The sequence below is a fragment of the Zalophus californianus genome, chromosome 8 (genome assembly GCF_009762305.2).
Source record: "Zalophus californianus isolate mZalCal1 chromosome 8, mZalCal1.pri.v2, whole genome shotgun sequence".
Taxonomy (NCBI): domain Eukaryota; kingdom Metazoa; phylum Chordata; class Mammalia; order Carnivora; family Otariidae; genus Zalophus; species Zalophus californianus.
In genome coordinates, this window is record NC_045602.1 from 125,700,061 (window position 1) to 125,720,633 (window position 20,573).

A 20,573-nucleotide genomic window follows, 5' to 3' on the forward strand; every position below is an offset into this window, starting at 1 on the left:
CTAGTTGTTAAACATTTGCCAGCATCCCACTGTCTCTACCTACGGGCTAAATAAATGTTTTCTAGATAGCAGGCCCAGAACTGTATCCACTGAGAGTATCAGATGAGAATGTGACCATGCAAATCTCCTCCAGTGTGTTTATAAAAGGGCCCTGCCACATTTGAGCTGACCTACAAGTCATTTGCTCAAAACCTGCTTCTTCTGAGTAAGACATGAAAGAATTAATGGACTAGTGACTACCTCTAGAAATCTGACCCACTTGGGTCTGCATACCTTGTGGGGTTCCAAACATGATGTTGACTGTGCAGGAGCGGTGAATCTGGTGTTGCTGGGTGATGACGATAGCAAAAGGAGACCCACCCCTGCTAACATCCTCCAAGGCTTGTGACAGTGACACCTCTGTGTTGAGGAAGATCAAGTCCACTACCATGCCTAGGTCTCGTACCTTCCGCCCCACAGATTCAGCATAATCTCTGTAGAAACAAACAGGATCCAGGTGAGTACTCCCTGACCAACTCCCAATCTGTACCTTGCGGCACTTCAGCCAGCAGTGTGGGCTCCTAAGGGGAGTTCAAATCTTTAGCATATCTGGTGTCTCCCTAGTGCCCTCTTCAGGCTCCAAGAATCTCGACCACTTCCTTCTCTTGTACTAGTCTAGTTCAGAATGGTCATGACTAGCTCAGAATGGTCACACGCAAGTGGCCAACAGCGCAGTACTTAGCACCCAGGTCCTTCTCTTGGTCCTGTAGTCCAGTGGTCCTTCCTTAAACACCATCCTGCTGCCTAAGACTTGTGGCATGTGTCTGTCTTTGGGGTGGCTGCATAACATAATGGAAAAAAAACATGGGCTTCAATGCTACAGAGGTAAGCTTGGATCCCAGCCTTACCATTTACTTATGAAGTTGTGAAGATTTAGGCAAATTCCTTAACCTCTTACAGACCTGTTTCTTTACCAATAAAACAGGAACAATATGGCTCGGTTCACGTTATTCCCTTGACCTTCTCTCCAATCTAAATGAGATCCTTGATGTATTTCTTCTCCTAGGGCTCATCACCAATACATCCATTTTTGTCATCTGCCTGACTAGGATGTGAGCTCCACAACAGGAAGGGGCCCTGTGTGTGTGCTCACCATTATAGCTCCACCATACATATAACAGATGAACTGAATGAATATCCATGTAACATGACGAGCGTGAAGATTAAAAATAATTTAAGTAAAGCGCCTAGCAAGGGGTGGTAGAGTAGGCGCTCAGAAAATGACAGCTATTATCATGTGTCAAGAAAAAAAAAGCTATCTACAGTCAAAGCAGCATCTATCTCTAAACAAGGCAGCCCAGAGCCTGGGAACTCTGCCTGCTGCTTCGTGTCTCAACACCTATTTCCCTAGTCTGTGCCTTGAAATTAGCTCTTTAACCCCAAACTGCTGGAAAACACATGAAGTTATTTACTAACCACCTGGGGAAAGGGAACATAGCTAGTGCCAAAGCCTGCAAGCTGCTATGCTCCCTTCTGCCTCTCCGCTCAGTCTCTTCAGGAAAGAATGTGAAAAAGAGGCGTGCGAAAAGGTACTGTGAACTTTGGATTGGCCAGAATGGTCTCTTAACAGTTCTGCAAGATCACGGACCTTCACGAAGGTCCTTCACAAAGAAGGCTTGGCCGACAAATGCAGAGACATGCACCTCTCAAAGGATTGGGGATTCGGGGTTTTTCCATGAAGGGAGCATCTACCGCTTTGCATGACCAAAATATATTCCCTCTTCAATTTTCCTTTGGGAAAGCACACTTCTACTCAGTCCACATGATTCCACAGGCCCAATTCCACCTTTAGCTCTAGGAATGGGTATATAACCTAGCCCTAATCGATCAAGGCATCCCAGCACCGCTGGTTCAAGGATGGGAGAGTGAGCTAGGTCAGTACAGTGAGAAACAGTTCCAGGCCTTTAGGTAGAAGCACTGGGAAAGAAGTTTCTGCTAAGAAGATAAATGTCTAGGGACGCCTGGGTGGTTCAGTAGTTAAGTGCCTGCCTTCGGCTCAGGTCATGATCCCAGGGTCCTGGGATTGAGCCCCGCATCGGGCTCCCTGCTCTGTGGGAAGCCTGCTTCTCCCTCTCCCACTCCTCTGCTTGTGTTCCCTCTCTCACTGTGTCTCTGTCAAATAAATTAAAAAAAAAAAAAGAAGAAGAAGAAGATAAATGTCTAGGGTCAGTGCCCTTCTGCCTTTTCAAGCATGTCTGAGCATGAAGGTGACACAGAGACCAAGTCTTGATGACATGGTTTGACCGGATGTGGCCATACCCGAAGTTTCCAGCTAAGCAAACTAAAAATTTCCCTTTGGGGCCTAAGCCAGTTTGCAATGGCTTTTCTGTAAGCTACAACTGACAGAACTCTGGCTAAACACAGGAGAGCAATGCTAGAATACACAGCCCAAATTCAGTGGGCACAGCTGCCAAAAGAAGTCTTAATTTCTTTTCTGACCTTTCTCCTTACTCAGGACAAATAGCCCAAAGGATTCTTACTTAGTCTGCTTGTTGACCACAATCACAGAACAATCAACAGGCCTCTCGGCATCAAAACGTCTCTGGATTTCCTCAAAATATTGACGATAAAGTTCTTCTCTACGCCGTTCCTCACGTTTCAAACGCTCTGTAAGACACCAACAAGGAAAACCGAAATATGGACTGTGACTTTCTATAAAAATAAGTCACAGGCCTTATTGTGAATCCCAAACTACTTGTAAGCCAAGGTCATAACATACACATTCTCTCTGAATTACTCTTGTGGACTACCTCCTAAAAATAGCCAGTATAATTGCTTCTTACTATTATACATTCACTGAAACAGAATGTTGGATTAGAGGGCACGGTCACTTTAATGTGTCATCTGATACATACTACATCAAGGCTGCTACTCTAAAGAGGCTGTTACTAACTTATCCCTTCACAGGGGTGGATCACCTAGTGCTATTTCTCCACATTGTAGTCAATACTGGGTATTGTCATTTTTGAAAATTCCTGCCAACACGGTAAAAGATGGTATTCTGGGGCGCCTGGGTGGCTCAGCTGGTTGGGAGACTGCCTTTGGCTCAGGTCATGATCCCAGGGTCCTGGGACTGAGCCCCACATTGGGCTCCCTGCTCCTCAGGGAGCCTGCTTCTCTCTCTCCCCTGCCTGCCACTCCCCCTGCTTGTGCTCTCTCCCTTTCTGTCAAATAAATAAATAAAAATCTTAAAAAAAAAAAAAAAGATGGTATTCTGTTATTATTCTAATTTGCATTTTGGGGACAACTATTTAAGACCCTTATTGACAGGTATTTGTAATTTGTTCTGGAAAAAAAAAATCATGCAGTAAAGTTTTATTACAGATTAAAAATAAGGTTAATTCAACTATGAAATAATTAAAAAATCTTTAAAGATGTATTGAGAAAAATGAGGCTTTGAAAAAACATATTTGTCTTTACCTAAAAAAGAGATGCTATAAGAATTATATATAAAACAAAAAAACCCACATGATGCACAGACAGTGCAAACAGTTGTAGTTATTTTGTTAATTGGCAAAAAGCAAGCACTTAACCCTCTTTAGCTCCAACTTTTTGTTCATTTCTTACTGCTGGAATCTCACATTCATTTCTTCTTGTTACATTACTAAACTGGATGATGGTACTAATTTGCATTTTATGAATTATTTTCAAGCTGAATGTTCACCACATATTAGCAGGATATTTGTATTTCTTCTTTTTGTGGATTGCTTCACCAAGACATTAGTCCCTTTCTAGTTGGTTATTCGTTTCCTGTTTCATTGGTCGAGTGCTTCACCAGTACCAGAAATAAACTGCTGCTTTACCTTTTGCACGAGACTGACTTTCTGGGCCTGGAGGGCCTCGTCCATCAAAGCTGTCTCTATAGCGGTCAAAGTAAGCGTCGTCCTTTCTCCTGCAATAGTCATCCATTCGCAGGTATCGGTCATAAGAGCTTTCTCTCCTGAAAAGTGGAAGAAATTTGCACAAAGTTAAAACTCACCTATGCTGCAAAACTCAGATATAGAGAATTCTTCAACACCCACTCCTCTGTGAGGAAGCAGCACAGTAAGGCAGGACTTTGGGATTAGACAAACGAGGTTTGTGTCTGAGATTCACCGCTTATCACTCTGTGGCCATGACTATGTTAACCTACTTTGCAAAATGACTGGGAGGATGTATAGAAAGCTCTCAGAATAGTCCTGGCTTAAAGTAAATGCAAAATAATTGATAGTAACTACTGATATTAATTTTGATGCTTCCTCATTCCCCTTGCCTGTGTTTTCTAAAAACTATGGTTTAAAATCCATCCATCCATCCATATATATTTCATATAAATACGCAGATACATTTCTCATCACCTTGAGGAGAACACCCAGAACAGAAACTCTGTATCCATTAAGCAGGAACTCTTCACTTCCCAACCCTGTAACCGTTAATCTATTTTCTGTCTCATAAGAATTTGCCTTCTCTAGATTATTCATGTCAGCGGAATCATACAGTATTTGTTCTTTTGTGTCGTCTGGATTATTTCATTTAGCATTATGTTTTCAAAGTCCATCCTTGTTGTGGCAGGTGTCAGAATTACTTTCCATTTTATGGGCTGAATAATAGTTCACTGTATGGATATATCATTTTTTATTCATTCATCTTTTGATGGACATTTGGGTTTTGTCCACCTTTCAGCTACTGTGGAGAGTGCTGCTATGCACATTTACATACAAGTATCTGTTTGAGTCCTTTTCAGTTCTCTTGGGTATGTACCCAGGAGTGGAATTGATGGGTCCGAGTAATTCTGCTGTATTTAATGTTTTGAGGAACTTCTGGCCAACCATTCTCCACAGCAGCCACCCTATTTTATATGCCCACCAACAATGCATGAGGGTTCTCTCTCTCCACACCCTGCCAATATTGTTACCTTCTTTTGTTGTTTTCCTTAATAAATGATATAGCCAACCTAGTAGGTATGAAGGGGTAGCCCATTGTGGCTTTGATTTGCATTTCCCTTTTGACTAATGATGCCGATTGTTTTTCCCCCAGACCTACTAGCCACGTGTACATTTTCCCTGTGTTTCTGCACTGCCAAAACAATTTGAGCTCCATCTTTTTTTTTTCCATTTGCACAATGCTGCCTTTCACAGGTCACATGGAGAGATCCAGATTCATTCGCTAAGCATAATTCATCAAACATTCACACATTCAGCAAGTATTTATTGAGTAGCACATCTGCCACTTGCTAGACATTGGAAATATAAGGCTGATAAAGTCACTGCCCTCACAGAGCTTTCAATTAGTTCGGCAGAATACCCATAAAAGACTTATAAAAAACAACAACAACAAAATCCAAGCAAATGGCTGTATATGTACCTGTACATGGGCTCTCGGGAGTCCCTCATATCTCTGTATCTGTCGTACATGGGGTCCCGGTGATCTCGAAAATCCCTAGAGTCTCTTAGATCACGAAAGTCTCTAAGGTCTCTCATGTCCCGAGCATCACGCATACTTCTGCTGTCTCTGTGATCCCGAATGTCTCTGCTATCTCTGTGGTCCCGCAAGTCTCGGGGGTCTCGCATGGCTCTGCTATCACGAGCATCCCGGCCATTTCTGCCATCCCTGGGCTCTCTCCTTGGACTTCCTCGGATTGGGGATCTATCACGTCTTGTATCTCGACCGTCTCCAAAGCCATATGGATCTCTGTGGGAGGTAGCAAGGAGGAGCTAAGACAAAGAAATTGAAGGTAGCCAACCCTTCAGCTCTTTATTGGAGGAAGTCCCCACCCTCTCCAAGCATTTTTCTCTAAAACATGGCAGCCAAACAGTGAGAACATGACTAAAATTTTAAAGAGAGTCACCCATCTGGTCAGCAAATAAAGACTAGTAGGCTTCAGGATCCCAAAAGATTAGGACATCAAAAGAAGAATGTATGACCCAAAGCCAAAGATTTTGACTGGGGTCACAGTATTTGTCAGGGAGTAATTCGGTATTCTTTACACATGCCACGCTATCATTTTAATCTCCACAGGTTTTCAAAGTGGAAGCATCTTTCCCCTAGAACCTGTTTTCCCACCAGACATGTTTGAAAGAGATTTTAAAAGGGGGGAAAGTTGGAGGGACATAGTAAGGGGCAAGACTCATGAAGAAAAAAAGGAGCAATGCACAATCTCATACAAAGTAACTGTAATCAAAGTAGTTGTTCCTGAAGTACAGAAAACCTCACTTAAAATATCTAGCAGGATAATCAAATTAAGGGAAAAAGAGAAAAAGTACAATATGACACATACAGTAAAGAATAAGAACACTCAGCTTCTCTGTCTTCTCAACATAGTTATTGAGCAGTGGTCTCTCTCAATCTGAGTTCAAGGCAGAACCAGGTTCTTTATTTTTTTGAACAGTGTTTGAAGTCACAGATAAGTTTGGGCTGCTCTCATACAATATTTTTCATGAGACATTCCACCCCACTGTTTAAACTTGTTATTCAACCCACTTCTTAGTCCCATTCCCGAATTTTTCACTTCTGCCGAAAATCATCTTCCTAGTTGCCAAGGTTTAAGTTCTTGAAAGTTAACGATTCTTCCTTTCCTTTCCCCATTAAGTCACTTGAATCCTGTTCACTTTTCTTTTTCATTCCTACTGGATTCAAAGTTTAATCCAAACCCTTCTGCTTGATATCAACAAATTTCCAAAACAAAACAAACCAAACCAAAAACCAATCTTCCAGATTTCAATTCATTCAACACATAAACATCAGATTAACCATTCACATTTATACCTGTTACCAACCGCAGCTTGACAATCACACTTCTAGGTACCCCTCCCAACTATTATTGCTCCCCCATTTCCTGATTCAACCTCATCCGTTCTGCTCTTATGACTTAACTCACACGATCCTATCTGCTTCAGGATTTCTGTTCACATGGTTTTTCAACCTGGAATATTTTTCCTGCACTAACGCAAGTATCACCCAATCCTCACAGGAAAGTTCATGTCCCAAATCTTCCAAGAGATCTTCTCTGATCTCCCTAATAACTGTTGATCTTTCCTGCTGCTCAACACTTAGAGCACCTACTATTTCTATTACTCATCTCTATCTGATATTTACCTTTTCACAACAGTTTCTTGTTTGACCTACTTTAAGGATTACCACCTCCATAAAATCTGCCCTGAACTCTTGAACTTCCCCAACAAATATGCTCCTCCTCCAGTCCTTTCCATCTCAATAATGGCACACCTACCTACTCAGTTACTCAAGCCAGGAAACTGAACGTCATCTTTTCCAAAGCCCCATCCGCTCTTCCAAACACATTTCCAAATTCTCTTCCTTCTCTGAAATTAGTATCAATTCTGTCCATGTTTATTTCCGTTAGTATTGCTGAAGGCCAACCCACAGTGACCTTTCCCTAAAACCAGAGCAAGAGACTTCTACCGTGGGGAAAGACTTTCCCATTTCTGCTCTTGCCTCTTTTCTAATCTTTCTCCATATTATTCTAGAGTGATTTTTCAAATATGTAAACACCTTTCACTGGCTTCCCACAGTATTCGGAATTCAATCCGAAATCTCCAGTAAGGTTAGCCAGGTGCTACGTGGCCTTGGCTATCTTCTCCAACCTTACCCACCCCCTCTGGAGGTCACCACTATCTTGCCACATGGGCCTTTCAGCTGTAACTAGCCAAGGTTTTTCCTGATGCCTCTCCTTGAGCAGCAAGAACAGATCCATACTCATTCTCTATGTCTCAGCATAATATGTGTCTCTTACCCCTGATTCTCATAGTCTAAAAGTTTATTTTCTGCCCTTAAGTCCTGGCCACATTTTCTCATAGCACTATTTTTACTTGTCATTTATCACAATTTGACATATCTATTTACTTATGTAACGTCTGTCTGCTCTACTAGACTGTGAGTCCATGAGAACAAGGATTGTCAGTTTGACTCTCCACTATAAACCCACTGTGTAGGTTTATAATGTCTGGCATGCAGCAGATGCTCAATGACTTATGTTGTATGTATTTCTATCACTGCACTTATCACACGGTTCTGTAATTATCTGTTTACATGGCTTTTCTACTGAAGAGTAAGCTCTCCTGAAGTCTTTGGATCCCTAGGACAACAGCATGGAGTTCAGTAAATGCTTAATGAATCTAATTATTTAACTCAACTGTAAGCCTCTTATGAGCAGGCGTCATGTTTTGTTTAAACTTTTGTCATCTACCATGATTAAACATATTAGGCAGCCATCACGATGCCATCAAGCCTGGTAAAAAGCCTCAATTTTACTTCATTCACATGGGCACAGCAAAAATAACTTAAATGTCACTTCTGTATCTATAAAAAGTCCTTGTCATATATTTTAAGGCTCACAAGTACTCTTGATTTATGGGAGCAAACATGGGAGACCAGGGAGTTTAAATGAGGAGGCGCTAAACATTTTTCCTATTAAAGTGCAGACTAACCAAGATTCTTACTTTGTTTTTTCTTATTATGTCATATAATCTTCCTCACACGTGTAACATCTGATAGAGTATATAACGTGGGAAAACACTCAGGATCCTATGGAAGAGACAACTGTTAAGTATTTTTGGATTAATGATTAGCAGATAATCCTGCCTTGGGGGGGCAGTCAGAAGTAGTCATTAGAGGTAGAATCTGATTTCAAGTGTTCTTGGCAATTAGGGATGAGAGATACCTTTACCTGATAAACCACAGACCACACACAAAGCCTTCGGGTTGTGGAAATGAGGGGCGGGGATACGGCTAGGAACACCGAGTCACAGCACATTATTCACAGCCTTAGGATAATTAAAAACGCCATATTGTTCTCATTCTTTTGAATCCACTGAAATATCTTACTTACCTGTCAGAGTCCATCCCTGGAGGCTGATCATAACCCTAGAATCCCAAAGTCTCGGTTCTTGCTTCCAGTGTGAGAAGGCAAGCACTCCCTTTCCCTCAATAAATCTAGAGTCCATATGCAACAGAACTACTAATTCCCTCAATTGCCTTCTGGGTAAAATGTAGAAAAGATGATATTCACAAGGGGGAAAGAACCAAACAGTGGAAGTAGGAACAGAGAAGATAATACTATGAAAGGGCAAAGCTTTTCTCCTTTCTCCAAAAGATGAGCAGTATGGCAGAAGCTGTTCTTCTGGAGACAAAAACAAAAAACCTTTGAGGGTTGCTTTAGGACCCTAACAAAGATCTCCCCAGAACAAAAGGCCTCCTGCTGCTGGCCCCAACATCTTTCTCAAAACAAGAACCAGCTAACAAAAGGGAGGTACAGGGTGCAGGAATTCAGAGTGCGCAAGGAGGAAGCCTCTGAATGAGATGCTTGACCTTAGATAACAAGTGGGTTAAAAGCAAGTTTCTGGAGCATAACAGGGTTCACAATCTCATCCCAAGGCACCAGAGGTGTTTTACTGGAGACCAAATGCAGCGTACCCTCAGGTACCACGTCACTAGAGGCTAAAAAGAAACTGAACCTTTTAAACTGAACCAGTTAAATAAATTTCAGCACTGGAGTCCACAAACTGAAGGCAGATGACAAACACTACTAAAATTGTTATAAATTTCTCATCTATTCAGCTGGGAGAAAAGCCAAATGCTTTTTGCCTTGAGAGAAATATAGTCACATCATTAGAAACATTTGAGAGGTAAGAGAAGGGTGGGTGAAGGAAAAAGCCACAGCTCAGATGATAAGTGATGTGCTTCTGGTAGAAGAGCTTCTCTTCCAGGGACTAAAGAGGTGTGCAGAGCACTAGGCATTTGAGAGCCTACAGAGTAAGAACTGACAGATGATCATCTTGGAAGTCTGTGATGGACTTTGAGCTTCTCTTCCTCCAGAGAATGGAACCTCAAGCCCAGGATGGTGTTCTTTGGCCTTGCCTCTACAGAATGTCAGGGAGGAAGGCCTCTGTCCTTTTTTGTCAGCATCTCCTTTCTGTTCACTGGAATTATTTTCCTTGGGAGGGCCAGCTTTTCTTTTTTTCCCCTGCTCCTGAAAAAAAAATCTTCAATAGTTGTTGGTACTTCTGTTCTGTCACAGGTACTGTCCACAAATATTATCTAAAACGGCTGGCTGCTGTGTGATGTTGATTCCCCACCATGATGGCTCCATGTTACCGTGAGAAACAGAGACAACAGACTTGTGCAGAATTTTGCCATTAGGTGCTGGTAGGATATGGGGTGCAATGAGGTATCACACCTCACAAATCCAAATTTTGTAAGTGTCCATGCTTCTCCCTAGGAAGCACGATGATGATTTTCTCAAGCACAGATATGACTTTTCTGTTGGTAGAGGTGGCACTTCCTGGGAACCGATGGCTGTTCTTCAAGTGTTAGTGCAGAGGTAATCACAGCCTGGAATCTTAACTTGCGAGGCCCACCAAGAGCTAGCACTGTCTCATACCCAAGGAGCAAGTGGTTATCAAAGGAAGTAGCACTGTAGATAGAAGTCATCTTGAGCCACATAAGAAACTTGTCTACAGCTAGGATATTTCTGATGAGCCGATCCCCGATGACTTTCACCGAAGAGGCACCAAGCCTAACATCCTTAACAAATACATTAGGGAAAATTCTCTGCAGAACTTTTGATGTAGACAAATTAGTTCTATTTGCTCTTTTTAATGTCAGACAGGAAGGTTTAGAAAATACAGAGTCTCACTTGGAGGCCACATCTGTGTAGGGGTATGCTCCAAGACCTGGATTGCCAGGGTGTTGAGCCGAAGATAGAAACTGAGAACATCTGAGGTACAACCAGAATCATGGTCTCTGAAGAAGGTAAGGGCCAGTGCCTAGCACCAATGCTAGACAACTTACATGGTAACTAAGCCATGTAGCCAAGAGTCCAATGAAGTGGTCCAAGGGTTAAATGATGAGAATTCAGGTCGATATTTGATCCAGAGCAGGGATCCCTGATGCAGAGTTCTGTGCTTGGCTGGACCAATATTGTCAGAATTACACGCTGACAGCTGGAGTCATTAGGGAGGCACATTACTGAACAGAGAGCAATGCCAGCAGAACTGTGGCTTACAGAGACATTTGAAGAGGTGATAATCCCGTGAAAACTCCCAAAGGTACTTAGGTGTTTTGACACTCAAGGTTAACGTCCAGCAAAACAAGGTGTTACAAAGGTCTTGCCAGCATGCTTAGAAACAATTTTATTAAAAGGAGCAGCACTGAAGACATAAAAGTACCACTTAAGGGAAATATCTGCCACAAATACACTTTTTCTCCCCTGTGAACAATGCATATCCTATGGCTGGGGACACATAACTTATTGGGGTTGCCAAATGAAGGCAGTTTGGCAGTTGTCAACAGACTGGTATATCTGGAATTACTTCAAGGCTCTGACTGGAAGTATGTACCCAAAGAGTGATATCCAGTGCTCACCCTTAGAGAAATGATTAGCCTCTTCCAGGCTGACTAGTCATCCATCTTGCCTACTTATTCCATTTTATTTCTGCCCTATTGGTATACCACAAGAGACAATACATGATCAGTGTGATGATCAAAATGTTAGTGTTCTGTTTTGAATACAATATTCAAATTTGCCTGGCATTAGAGTTTTTAAATTATTTATTTTTAAAGATTTTATTTGTCAGAGAGAGAGAGAGAGAGCCACGAGCAGGGGGAGGGGCAGACAGAAGGTGAAGCAGGCTCCCTGCTGATCAGGGAGCCCGATGCAGGACTCGATCCCAGGACCCTGAGATCATGACCTGAGCCGAAGGCAGACGCTTAACCGACTGAGCCACCCAGACGTCCCTTAAATTTTTATTCTTAAAGGTAAAAACTGGGACTCTCTGCTCAGGTTTTAGACAGGGCTCAGAACACATTCTACTAAATGTGAATATCCTTCTTCCCTGAACCTTATTAAGTATAACTGTATGATACTTCATCATGTTAAATAACATGCTGAGGAACCCAGTTAGGGACATAGCACCAAGGGGGAAGACTGATTCTGGATGGAAATTAAATTAGCCCAACTGTGCCTCCTATTGATTGTAAAAAAAAAAAATAGGAAGCTACTGCCCTATCCACATCTCAAACAACCTCATTTTAGAAATTGTTTCTGAGGAAGGTGATATTTTATTTTTTTAAAAAAGATTTTATTTATTTGAGATAGAGCGAGCACCAGCAGGGTGGAGGGGCAGAGGGAGAGGGAAAAGCAAACTCCCTGCTGAGCAGGGAGCCCGACACGGGGGTCGATCCCAGGACCCTGGGATGATGACCTGAGCCAAAGGCAAGTGCTTAGCCGACTGAGTCACCCAGGCGCCCTGAGGAAGGTGATATTTTAGAAGGTATATAAAAGTGACATATTTGTACTTATGTCTCTGGTAGGGAGAACATTTTAAAAACCCCCTCCAATGTTGTTTGTATGCTTTTTTTTTTAGGGGATCTATGATTAGAAAAAAGAAGAAAAGCATACAGCTATTTCTTCCATTACAGATGAAATTATAGAGTTATTTTAAGTTGGGATGAAATTAATCTTTTTAATTTAATGTACTGGCAATAGCTGTATTGGATTCCAAGCAGGGAGATGGTTATTTCCTCAACATTGCCAATGTCTGCTAAATACCTATAATCAGTTGGAAACATTAAAAGCATTTAGCTAAGTATCATTAATAAGATGACATAAATCAAGAGCACAAACAGGAACTACTCTGTATTCTTCAATGTGCCTTGTTTTTTGTTTTCTGGGGGCGGGGGTTGCCTGCAAAAACACATAGACATTATCCAGAGATTATAAGCATCCATGGGGACAAGAGAGGGGAGCGGATTTTACCAGCAGAGCCCGTGTCTTTACAGTTACCCATTCCATACTCCTTCTGGTAAGCTACCTAGTTCAAACACATGCATTATTGCTCCTTGGAAACTGGATACACACTGTATCTCTCTCTTTTCAAGCCGCTTGGCAGCCACAGCTTCTAATGGATGCCCCCTATTTCTGACCATTAGATGTAAACTCAGCCCTCTGTATTCCAGGTTTACTGGGGCAATGAGAAGCAACACAGATGGGACTTCCTAACATCTATAGCATGGTTTGATGCAGCATAATGGAAGCAGACATTATATGGAACTGCTAAAATTCTGCAGGATTCATTTAAGTTCTTTAGGATACTCAACACATACCCACAAAATCAATCAACACAGTATTTACCTGTAAGCTACAGGCATTCCTTACAGTGTTAGAGAGGACAGACAGAACAGCAACGTATATGCTCACTTCTGCAGTGAGACCAACGGACAGCCAGGGCATCCACCTGGCAGCTGTAGCGTAGCTGTAGTTGTGTCAGACTCAACTCCTTTGCACCGGCAGAGTGCTCAAAGCCGCCAAATTAAACCACCACCTTGCTGCTACAGTCTGCTTGAACTCTGCAGAGCAGTCACGTATAATCTATTCCTGGTAGCTGAGAAAATACCCACCCTTCACATCCAAGTGGGGGCAACATACACCAAACATACAGCAGCCATTCTTTCCTATAAGCGGGGAACAAAATATAGGTGTTTTTGTCTCAAAGGACAGCTGTATGTTATGTGTAAGTTAGTTGGGTATATCCCAGGTGACCTGCAGAGCTACCAGTACAGACCAGGATTCATCGTACTCAGCAGTGTTCAGTTCACTGTAGGAAATGTAGTCTACCACAGTATGTAGTTTATTGTGGAAAACTGTATTTTTACTTAGAGGAAAAAGCAAAATCCATACTGAGTATCCATTTGGGCCATGAAGAGACACAAGATATGGAATAGATATCTGTCTGCATTCCACACAAAAGTGCACACACCACATCCACTTGTACTAGTAAGGGGCTAGTTTGGATACTGCACCTTTGGTGTAAATGGTAACATTAATAAGGCTCTTCTTTGAGAGAAGGGGCCAATTTAATGCATATCTCATGGGTATACATCAGGACTATCTCTTTTGTAGACAATGGAAGAAAGAATATATTAGGGAAATGCCTTTTATTTCTAGAAAAGCTAAGAAAAAGGGACACTTTTGAGAGCTGGAGTGTTTTCGCCCTTTTTATTTCCCCTCAATGGTAACCCAAGCATGCGAGCAAACAGGGGATCTGCAGCACAGGCACGGCAGCAATCTCTCAAGCAGCACTTTCCATAAACCTGGTTAACATCTGGACCGGCAGCCATTTGGAATGAAGAGTCGAATCTCTGCTGCCCACTGCAGTGCAGCATGGCACACACCAACGACCCTGGGGCACTCCTCCTGCTGTGGAGGCTCCCAGTGACACGTGAGCTGGGGACAGACAGAGGTTTATCCTCTTCCAATCGCCTGCAACTCATGTTGCAAGCTGAACTTGCTGGGTTTGTCACCGAAAACGCAAAGCTTCTCTGCATCTCCTGATGTACGTTTAAAAAAAGCAGCAAGGCCCTTCACACAAGGTTCATGTTCTTATTGTTTGCTTGAGCGTTTCTGATTTGTTGGGGGGAAGAAAAGACCCTTGATGTACGAAGTTGGGCTTAACTCCCCAGAGCCCAACTCTCCCAAGGTAACTCACTGCTTCAGGGTACTTTACCTTCGTGTGGGGCTGGGTCTTGATGGAGCCGTATTCATATTTCTTCTTTCCGCTGCCTTATTAATATCTGAAAAGAATAATCAACCCATCTGTTCAATGCTACGGAATAAAAACAAAATCATCAGCACATTTCAAATGAAAGCAACAACAAAAAAACTACAATGACAACCAGATGGTGTAAGAAAATCCATTCAGCAGACACACCGTCACTTGGGCAATTTTTATTTAGTTACGGCAGTACATTGTCATGTGTTTGATAAGGAATGTCCCTCAGTTTTCTAGCTAACACAATGCTTTAATGCTCTGCCAAGTCCCAAACCTAACAACTGCCCCCTCCAAAAGTAGAAAAGGTTGCCTGCTAAACTCTTGGAGTGCCAGCTCTAAGATTCTTTTTTGAGGGCAGAATAGTGGGAGAAAGACAGGAGACAGAGTTAAAAAAAAAAAAAAAAAAAAGAGCAAGGGCAAATAATTCCATTTTTTTACAAAGAAGAAACAGCTGGACTCTGTTGTCTTAAAAATTCCAATATACCATGAAGCAGGGCCTACTTTTAATGTGCCTTGTGTTGCATTCCACTGGATAGAATGTTCCAGAATGAGATGTAGGGAAGAAATTTTTTTTCCTAAACGAAGTATATTACATGTTAGCAACTGCAACCCTCACAGATAAGTACCTAAGAATAAAAATTGGCATTTGGTTAGGTAGTAAAACACTGCACATATGAAGTTTTCATTAGAGAAGCATGGCATTTACAACTAGGTAAGGGAGAACAGTGGAATCATACGAACTTACAGAAAAGCCAAGTTGTGCAGTTAAAGCCTGCTTGCTAAAAACAAAACAAATTTGCTTTGCAAAAACTGAAGTGAATAACAAACACACCATGTAAAAGAAAGAACTGATGAAATATCTAAAGAAATGTACCAATCTATATCCAAAGATAACACCAGGACAATTTTTATATGACTTAAAGATTAATAAATGCATTAAAAATTTTTGTTTTTGGTTGAATGAAGAAATGAAACTGTGTACTGCTGCAGTGTAGTTTTGTTTCCCGTGTTCCATATTAAGCAATTAGTAGTGTATCTAATGACATTAAATGGTATTAAGCACTCACATAATTAGAGTGCTTTAAAATAGTAATTATGTATTTAAAAAATTCCAAACGGAGTCCTATGGTGTGAGAGATCACAGTAATAACAAAAAACTTAAGAGGTCTGGCACAGACTTTACCCTGATATGTTGTCAACTTTTGAGTTCTTATTCAAGTGAGAATGACCTTCAGTTCCATTTTAAGTCAGAATTTCTACTGTATCTAGAAGAATGACTTTTGATAAACTGAAGGTAACATAAATCTAAACAGTAAGAGAAGCATATTTCACCCTAAGTTGCCTCTCATATTTTCAATTAAGTAGACACAATGCTATCATCCCTCTATTTAAAAAAAAAAATCAGAAAATAACATCTACACAGGACTTGGCCAGTAATATCTGACCATGGCTTTGGTATGGCAAGTAGCACTTTCACTTACAACTCTAAAAGTTCAGCAACATCTGAACTGCACATTATATAATGATAAGTCTAATAGGGAATACCTAATTCTTTTATATGTTATTGTGAAGAGTACCAGTTCAGGTTTAGAAGGGCCTACTGCTCTCTAATATGGGGTGAATATGATTCAGAAAGAAATGTCATCTCTTTGACTGTTTAAGTAGTTTTCAAAGTATCTCTGGAATACACTGAGGGTGGTAGGGGTGTGAAGATTTCTTTTAAATAAGCACCATATCTCCCAGCAGGATTCCATATATTATTGAATGGTCTTGTGAAAAAAGAAAACTTCTCTAAACATTGACTTGACCTGAACATTTAGGTTAGAGTACAGAACATATGGTACCACTTTAGTTGGCAAGTTTCTATTAATGTTATATAATTTGCTCATATGATATGAAAAGGACTATTACACTATCTAATTATATCCATTTCCATGAGCACTTACATATAGGGCTGGGAACACCAAAGTAGTCATGCATTAAATACTTTTGGGGCAAAGCTGGTTCCAGTTAGAATGAAGAAGGTAAGTATTTTATTTGAAGTTAGTGAAATTTTTTTGCAATTATTTGAAAGATTATTTAAAATTCAAGATTATTTTATCTTTAAACCATTTTGATTATAATTTGCCTCCTAACATCTATTTTCATTAAATAGTCTAAAGCAATTATATTTGGATGGTGTGGCTTATGTTTCTTCTGTAAAAAAGAGAACTCTCAGACCATTTGAATTTTTTCCTTTTTTCTTTCTTTTTCCTTCAAGATTTTACTCATTTGTTTGACAGAGAGAGACAGTGAGAGAGGGAACACAAGCAGGAGGAGCAGCAGAGGGAGAGGGAGAAGCAGGCTCCCTGCTCGGCAGGGAACCTGATGTGGGACTCAATCCCAGGACTCCCAGGACTCCCAGGATGCTGGGATCATGACCCAAGCTGAAGGCAGATGCAAAACGACTGAGCCACCCAGGCGCCCCTGTAATTTTTTTCTTAAATGCCAAGTGTTTGTTTATTCACCTCTATTTAAGAGTTCCTTATGTCTCCACCTTGGGTGAGATATGGAGAAAATGAGATCTGGAAATTTTTGATAGTTTCATTGCTACCCAAGAGGGCTGCTCAGGTTGGAGGAAGGTTGCGGGGGTGGGGTGGGTTTCAGTGAGAGTTATGAAAACAAAACTATCATCACCACCAATCCTGATACACAAAAACATCCTAACACATGGTCACACAGAACTTTTGGAAAACCTAGGAGTTCAGAAATACAGAAAATAGAGAAGCTACCAAAAGTAAAATAACTTCAGGGAACTGATCACAAAGTATAATAAAGATCTAAAGAGTCAAGGGAAAAAAAACTCTTGCCCCATCCCAATTTTTTTTTGGGGGGGTCACATAATTCAATAACCCATCACCTGGGAGGTTGGAGGTTCATTTGAAAATGCAAATATTGGGACTGGTAAAGGGGGCTTTTGTATTAATCAGTTAACCAGATTTTTTCCTTCTTAAATCCTTACAGAGATATATAATCTAGGCCAAGGAAATAGGAACAACGTTAATGTAAAGGAAAAGAAAAAACAGATGGAAAGACAATCTGGGCACCTTTCTGGACATTAGGTAGGGAATCGTAATTGGAGAGAATTTAATCAACGAGAGGACAGTGGCAACTTTGATGTTTCTTTCCCCTCCTGCTCTATCTCATCCTGGCCAAATGCCCTTAAGACTTGAAGTCAGGGGGCGCCTGGGTGGCTCAGTCATTGAGCATCTGCCTTTGGCTCAGGTCATGATCCCAGGGTCCTGGGATGGAGCCCCAGTGGTCGGGCTCCCTGCTCCACGGGAAACCCGCTTCTCCCTCTCCCATGCCCCCTGATTATGTTCCCTTTCTTGCTCTCTGTCAAATAAATAAATCAAAATCTTAAAAAAAAAAAAAAAGACTTGAAGTCAGTCTCTCAGTGTCTCTTTCACCTCAACTTGGTTGGTACATCCATACTTTGTGAGCTATATTAGCAATGTGAATGCCATTCAAAATCACCATCACTACAAGGTACCTTGGCCTGAATATCTTCTAAGTGGTCTTCTGAAAATAGTTAAAAGGACTTTTCAGGTAAAGAATTTTAGACAAGAAAAACAACAGCAACTGAAGGGATCTACATAAGAGGAAAAAAAAACCCCAGAAAATAATCTAGAAAACATGGTGTCACACAGGAAGTGGCAGAACTGTTTTAAGTCACAAAAGATTGGGGTAAAGAACTTTCAAAGAATGACACAATGCCTAACGTACAATTTTATTTTCAACTAATATGCTAGACAGGGTTCACACAATGGTCTTTGTATAATGCTATAAATAAAAATGCATGTTTCATTCATAGTACCAAGAACTGCTTTGCTCTATGTTTTAATTGCACCATCATAAAAACAACTCCTTTCACCTTAAAATCAATTATCACAAGCTATCACAATGGAAAACCATAAGGACTATTCTAAACAAAGTGCAGCATGAATCGCTGCACTTATTGACAGTACCACTCTTGGACTGTTGGCTGTTCAAAGAATGCAGAAGCCTATACAATTTCGACGTGATTATAAGTGAAATAAAATTCTCCAAAGGCTTAGTTGAAAGCCAACTAATAATCAGTAATTACTAAATTGAAAACATGTGATGATAAAGATAATGCCACTTGAAAAACCATACTGACAAGAAAGAGGTTATCACACATTAAACTCCCCAAACTGGGAGGGGAAAGGATTGGACTTCTCACTTAAACTTGATTTATGAAGATGACCTTGATGGTATACTGTAACATCAGGGATATGTAAGGAGTTATACTGTAATGAGCCAGGGATAAGAGATTGCTCTGCTTATGGTTTCTAAATCAATCCTTTAAGCTTGCTTTAAAAACTATGCATTCCCTCATATTGGGTTATCTCTTTCATTCTCTAATTAAAATAATGGTTATATCTTTAACTATCAGATTATTATTCCTAGGTACAGGGATGGGAGAAACAATGACAACATATTTACAGAATGCTTACTCTGTCCCAGGGCCTGTACTAAGAACGCCATGTGCATTATCTCATTCAATCCTTTCTACAACTCTTGGAGTTAAGTACAATTATGATCTCTATTTTGCGAATGAGGAAATTTGAGATTTAGAGAAATTAAATGACTTATCTTAGGTCACATGATAGTCAAGAGGCAGAGCTAGGATTCAAAACCAGATCTGACACCAAAATGCTTACCTATTATGCTATACTGCTCCAACAGGGAACGGAAAAACATGGTTTCCATTATGAACGCTTGCTAAGACTCCCTGATCAAAATGATAGAACCTGGGAAAGGCCCAGTCTTTGCCAGTCACACCAATGTTTAAGTGCCCCAGACAGCCAGCAGAGCACAGCCTATTCAATTACCACTTCAATTTCTATCACCTCAAACTACATTTGACCCTTGAACAATGCAGGGGTTAGGAGTGCTGTCCCCACACAGCCGAAAAACTTGACTACCTAAAAACTTAACAGCCTACTGTGGACCGGAAGCCTTACTGATAACATGAACAGTTGATTAACAAATATTTTGTATGTTATATGTATTATATACTGTATTCTTACAATAAGCTAGAGAATAGAAATGTTATTACGGAAATCATAAGAAGAGAAAACACATTTACAGTACTGTAAAAAAAATTCGCATATAAGCAGACTTGCGCAGTTCAAACCCATGTTGTTCAAGGGTCAACTGTGTAGTGTTTCTGGCTTTGCTACCAATATTCTAATCACTTCAACACTTCAGACAAAAATTCTCTATCAACATTTAATTTTCTGCCTTTTCCTTCTTTCACGGAAAGAGCACTTGCCTCATCAGCATATCTGAGTTCTAGTCCTAATGGGGGTGGGGGATGGTTAGTCGTCATTTGATTTCTCTGAGCCTGATGAAATGGATGCTCTACCTGTGTTGGTTATGCTGATTCAAGGAGAACATGAGCTAAGAGAAAAAACTAATTTGGATTCACAAAGATGGAGCTAATCTAAACTAGTAAAACAGCCTGTGGTACAAAAAAATGTAAAATACAGGTTTATTTAACACAGGTAAAATTTCAACTGAACTGTAAAAGTAGAGATCCTTCCAGAACTAAATTAACACACCTGAAAGGACAGTTTATAATCAGCTCATCAGATGCCTCTAGGCCTACTATGTGTCACACTCTGTACTACACCTTAGAGATATGGAAATAACAAGGCTAAAGTCTCTGCTTTAAAGAAGTTCACTAATAAAGGAGAGCGGGACATATACACAGATAATCATAATCTAAAAGTGGGTTTATGGTAGAGATCATGAAGCTCTGTGTTCGTGTGTGTGGCGGGGGAGGAACAGGACAGGGAGGAGACTGGAAAGATAAGGGGTAGGAGGGACATGGTGGAGGCAGGGAGGCCTAAAAGAAACAGTCCTGAAGAATGAGTAGTTTACCAGAAAGAGAGGAAGTCATTCCAGCACATGTAAAAAGTGAAG

General features: G+C 40.9%; 1 protein-coding gene across 1 annotated transcript in view; it reads right to left on the reverse strand.

Annotated features, from left to right (window-relative positions):
- The window catches only part of NCOA5 (nuclear receptor coactivator 5), a 30,958-nt gene that overhangs the window by 3,842 nt on the left and 6,543 nt on the right, over nucleotides 1-20,573 (reverse strand). Inside the window, 5 exon segments of the mRNA XM_027622809.2 lie at nucleotides 274-473; nucleotides 2,520-2,646; nucleotides 3,843-3,979; nucleotides 5,383-5,709; nucleotides 14,538-14,604. Of these exon segments, the coding sequence (XP_027478610.2) occupies nucleotides 274-473; nucleotides 2,520-2,646; nucleotides 3,843-3,979; nucleotides 5,383-5,709; nucleotides 14,538-14,575 (829 nt within the window). The 5' untranslated portion in view covers nucleotides 14,576-14,604.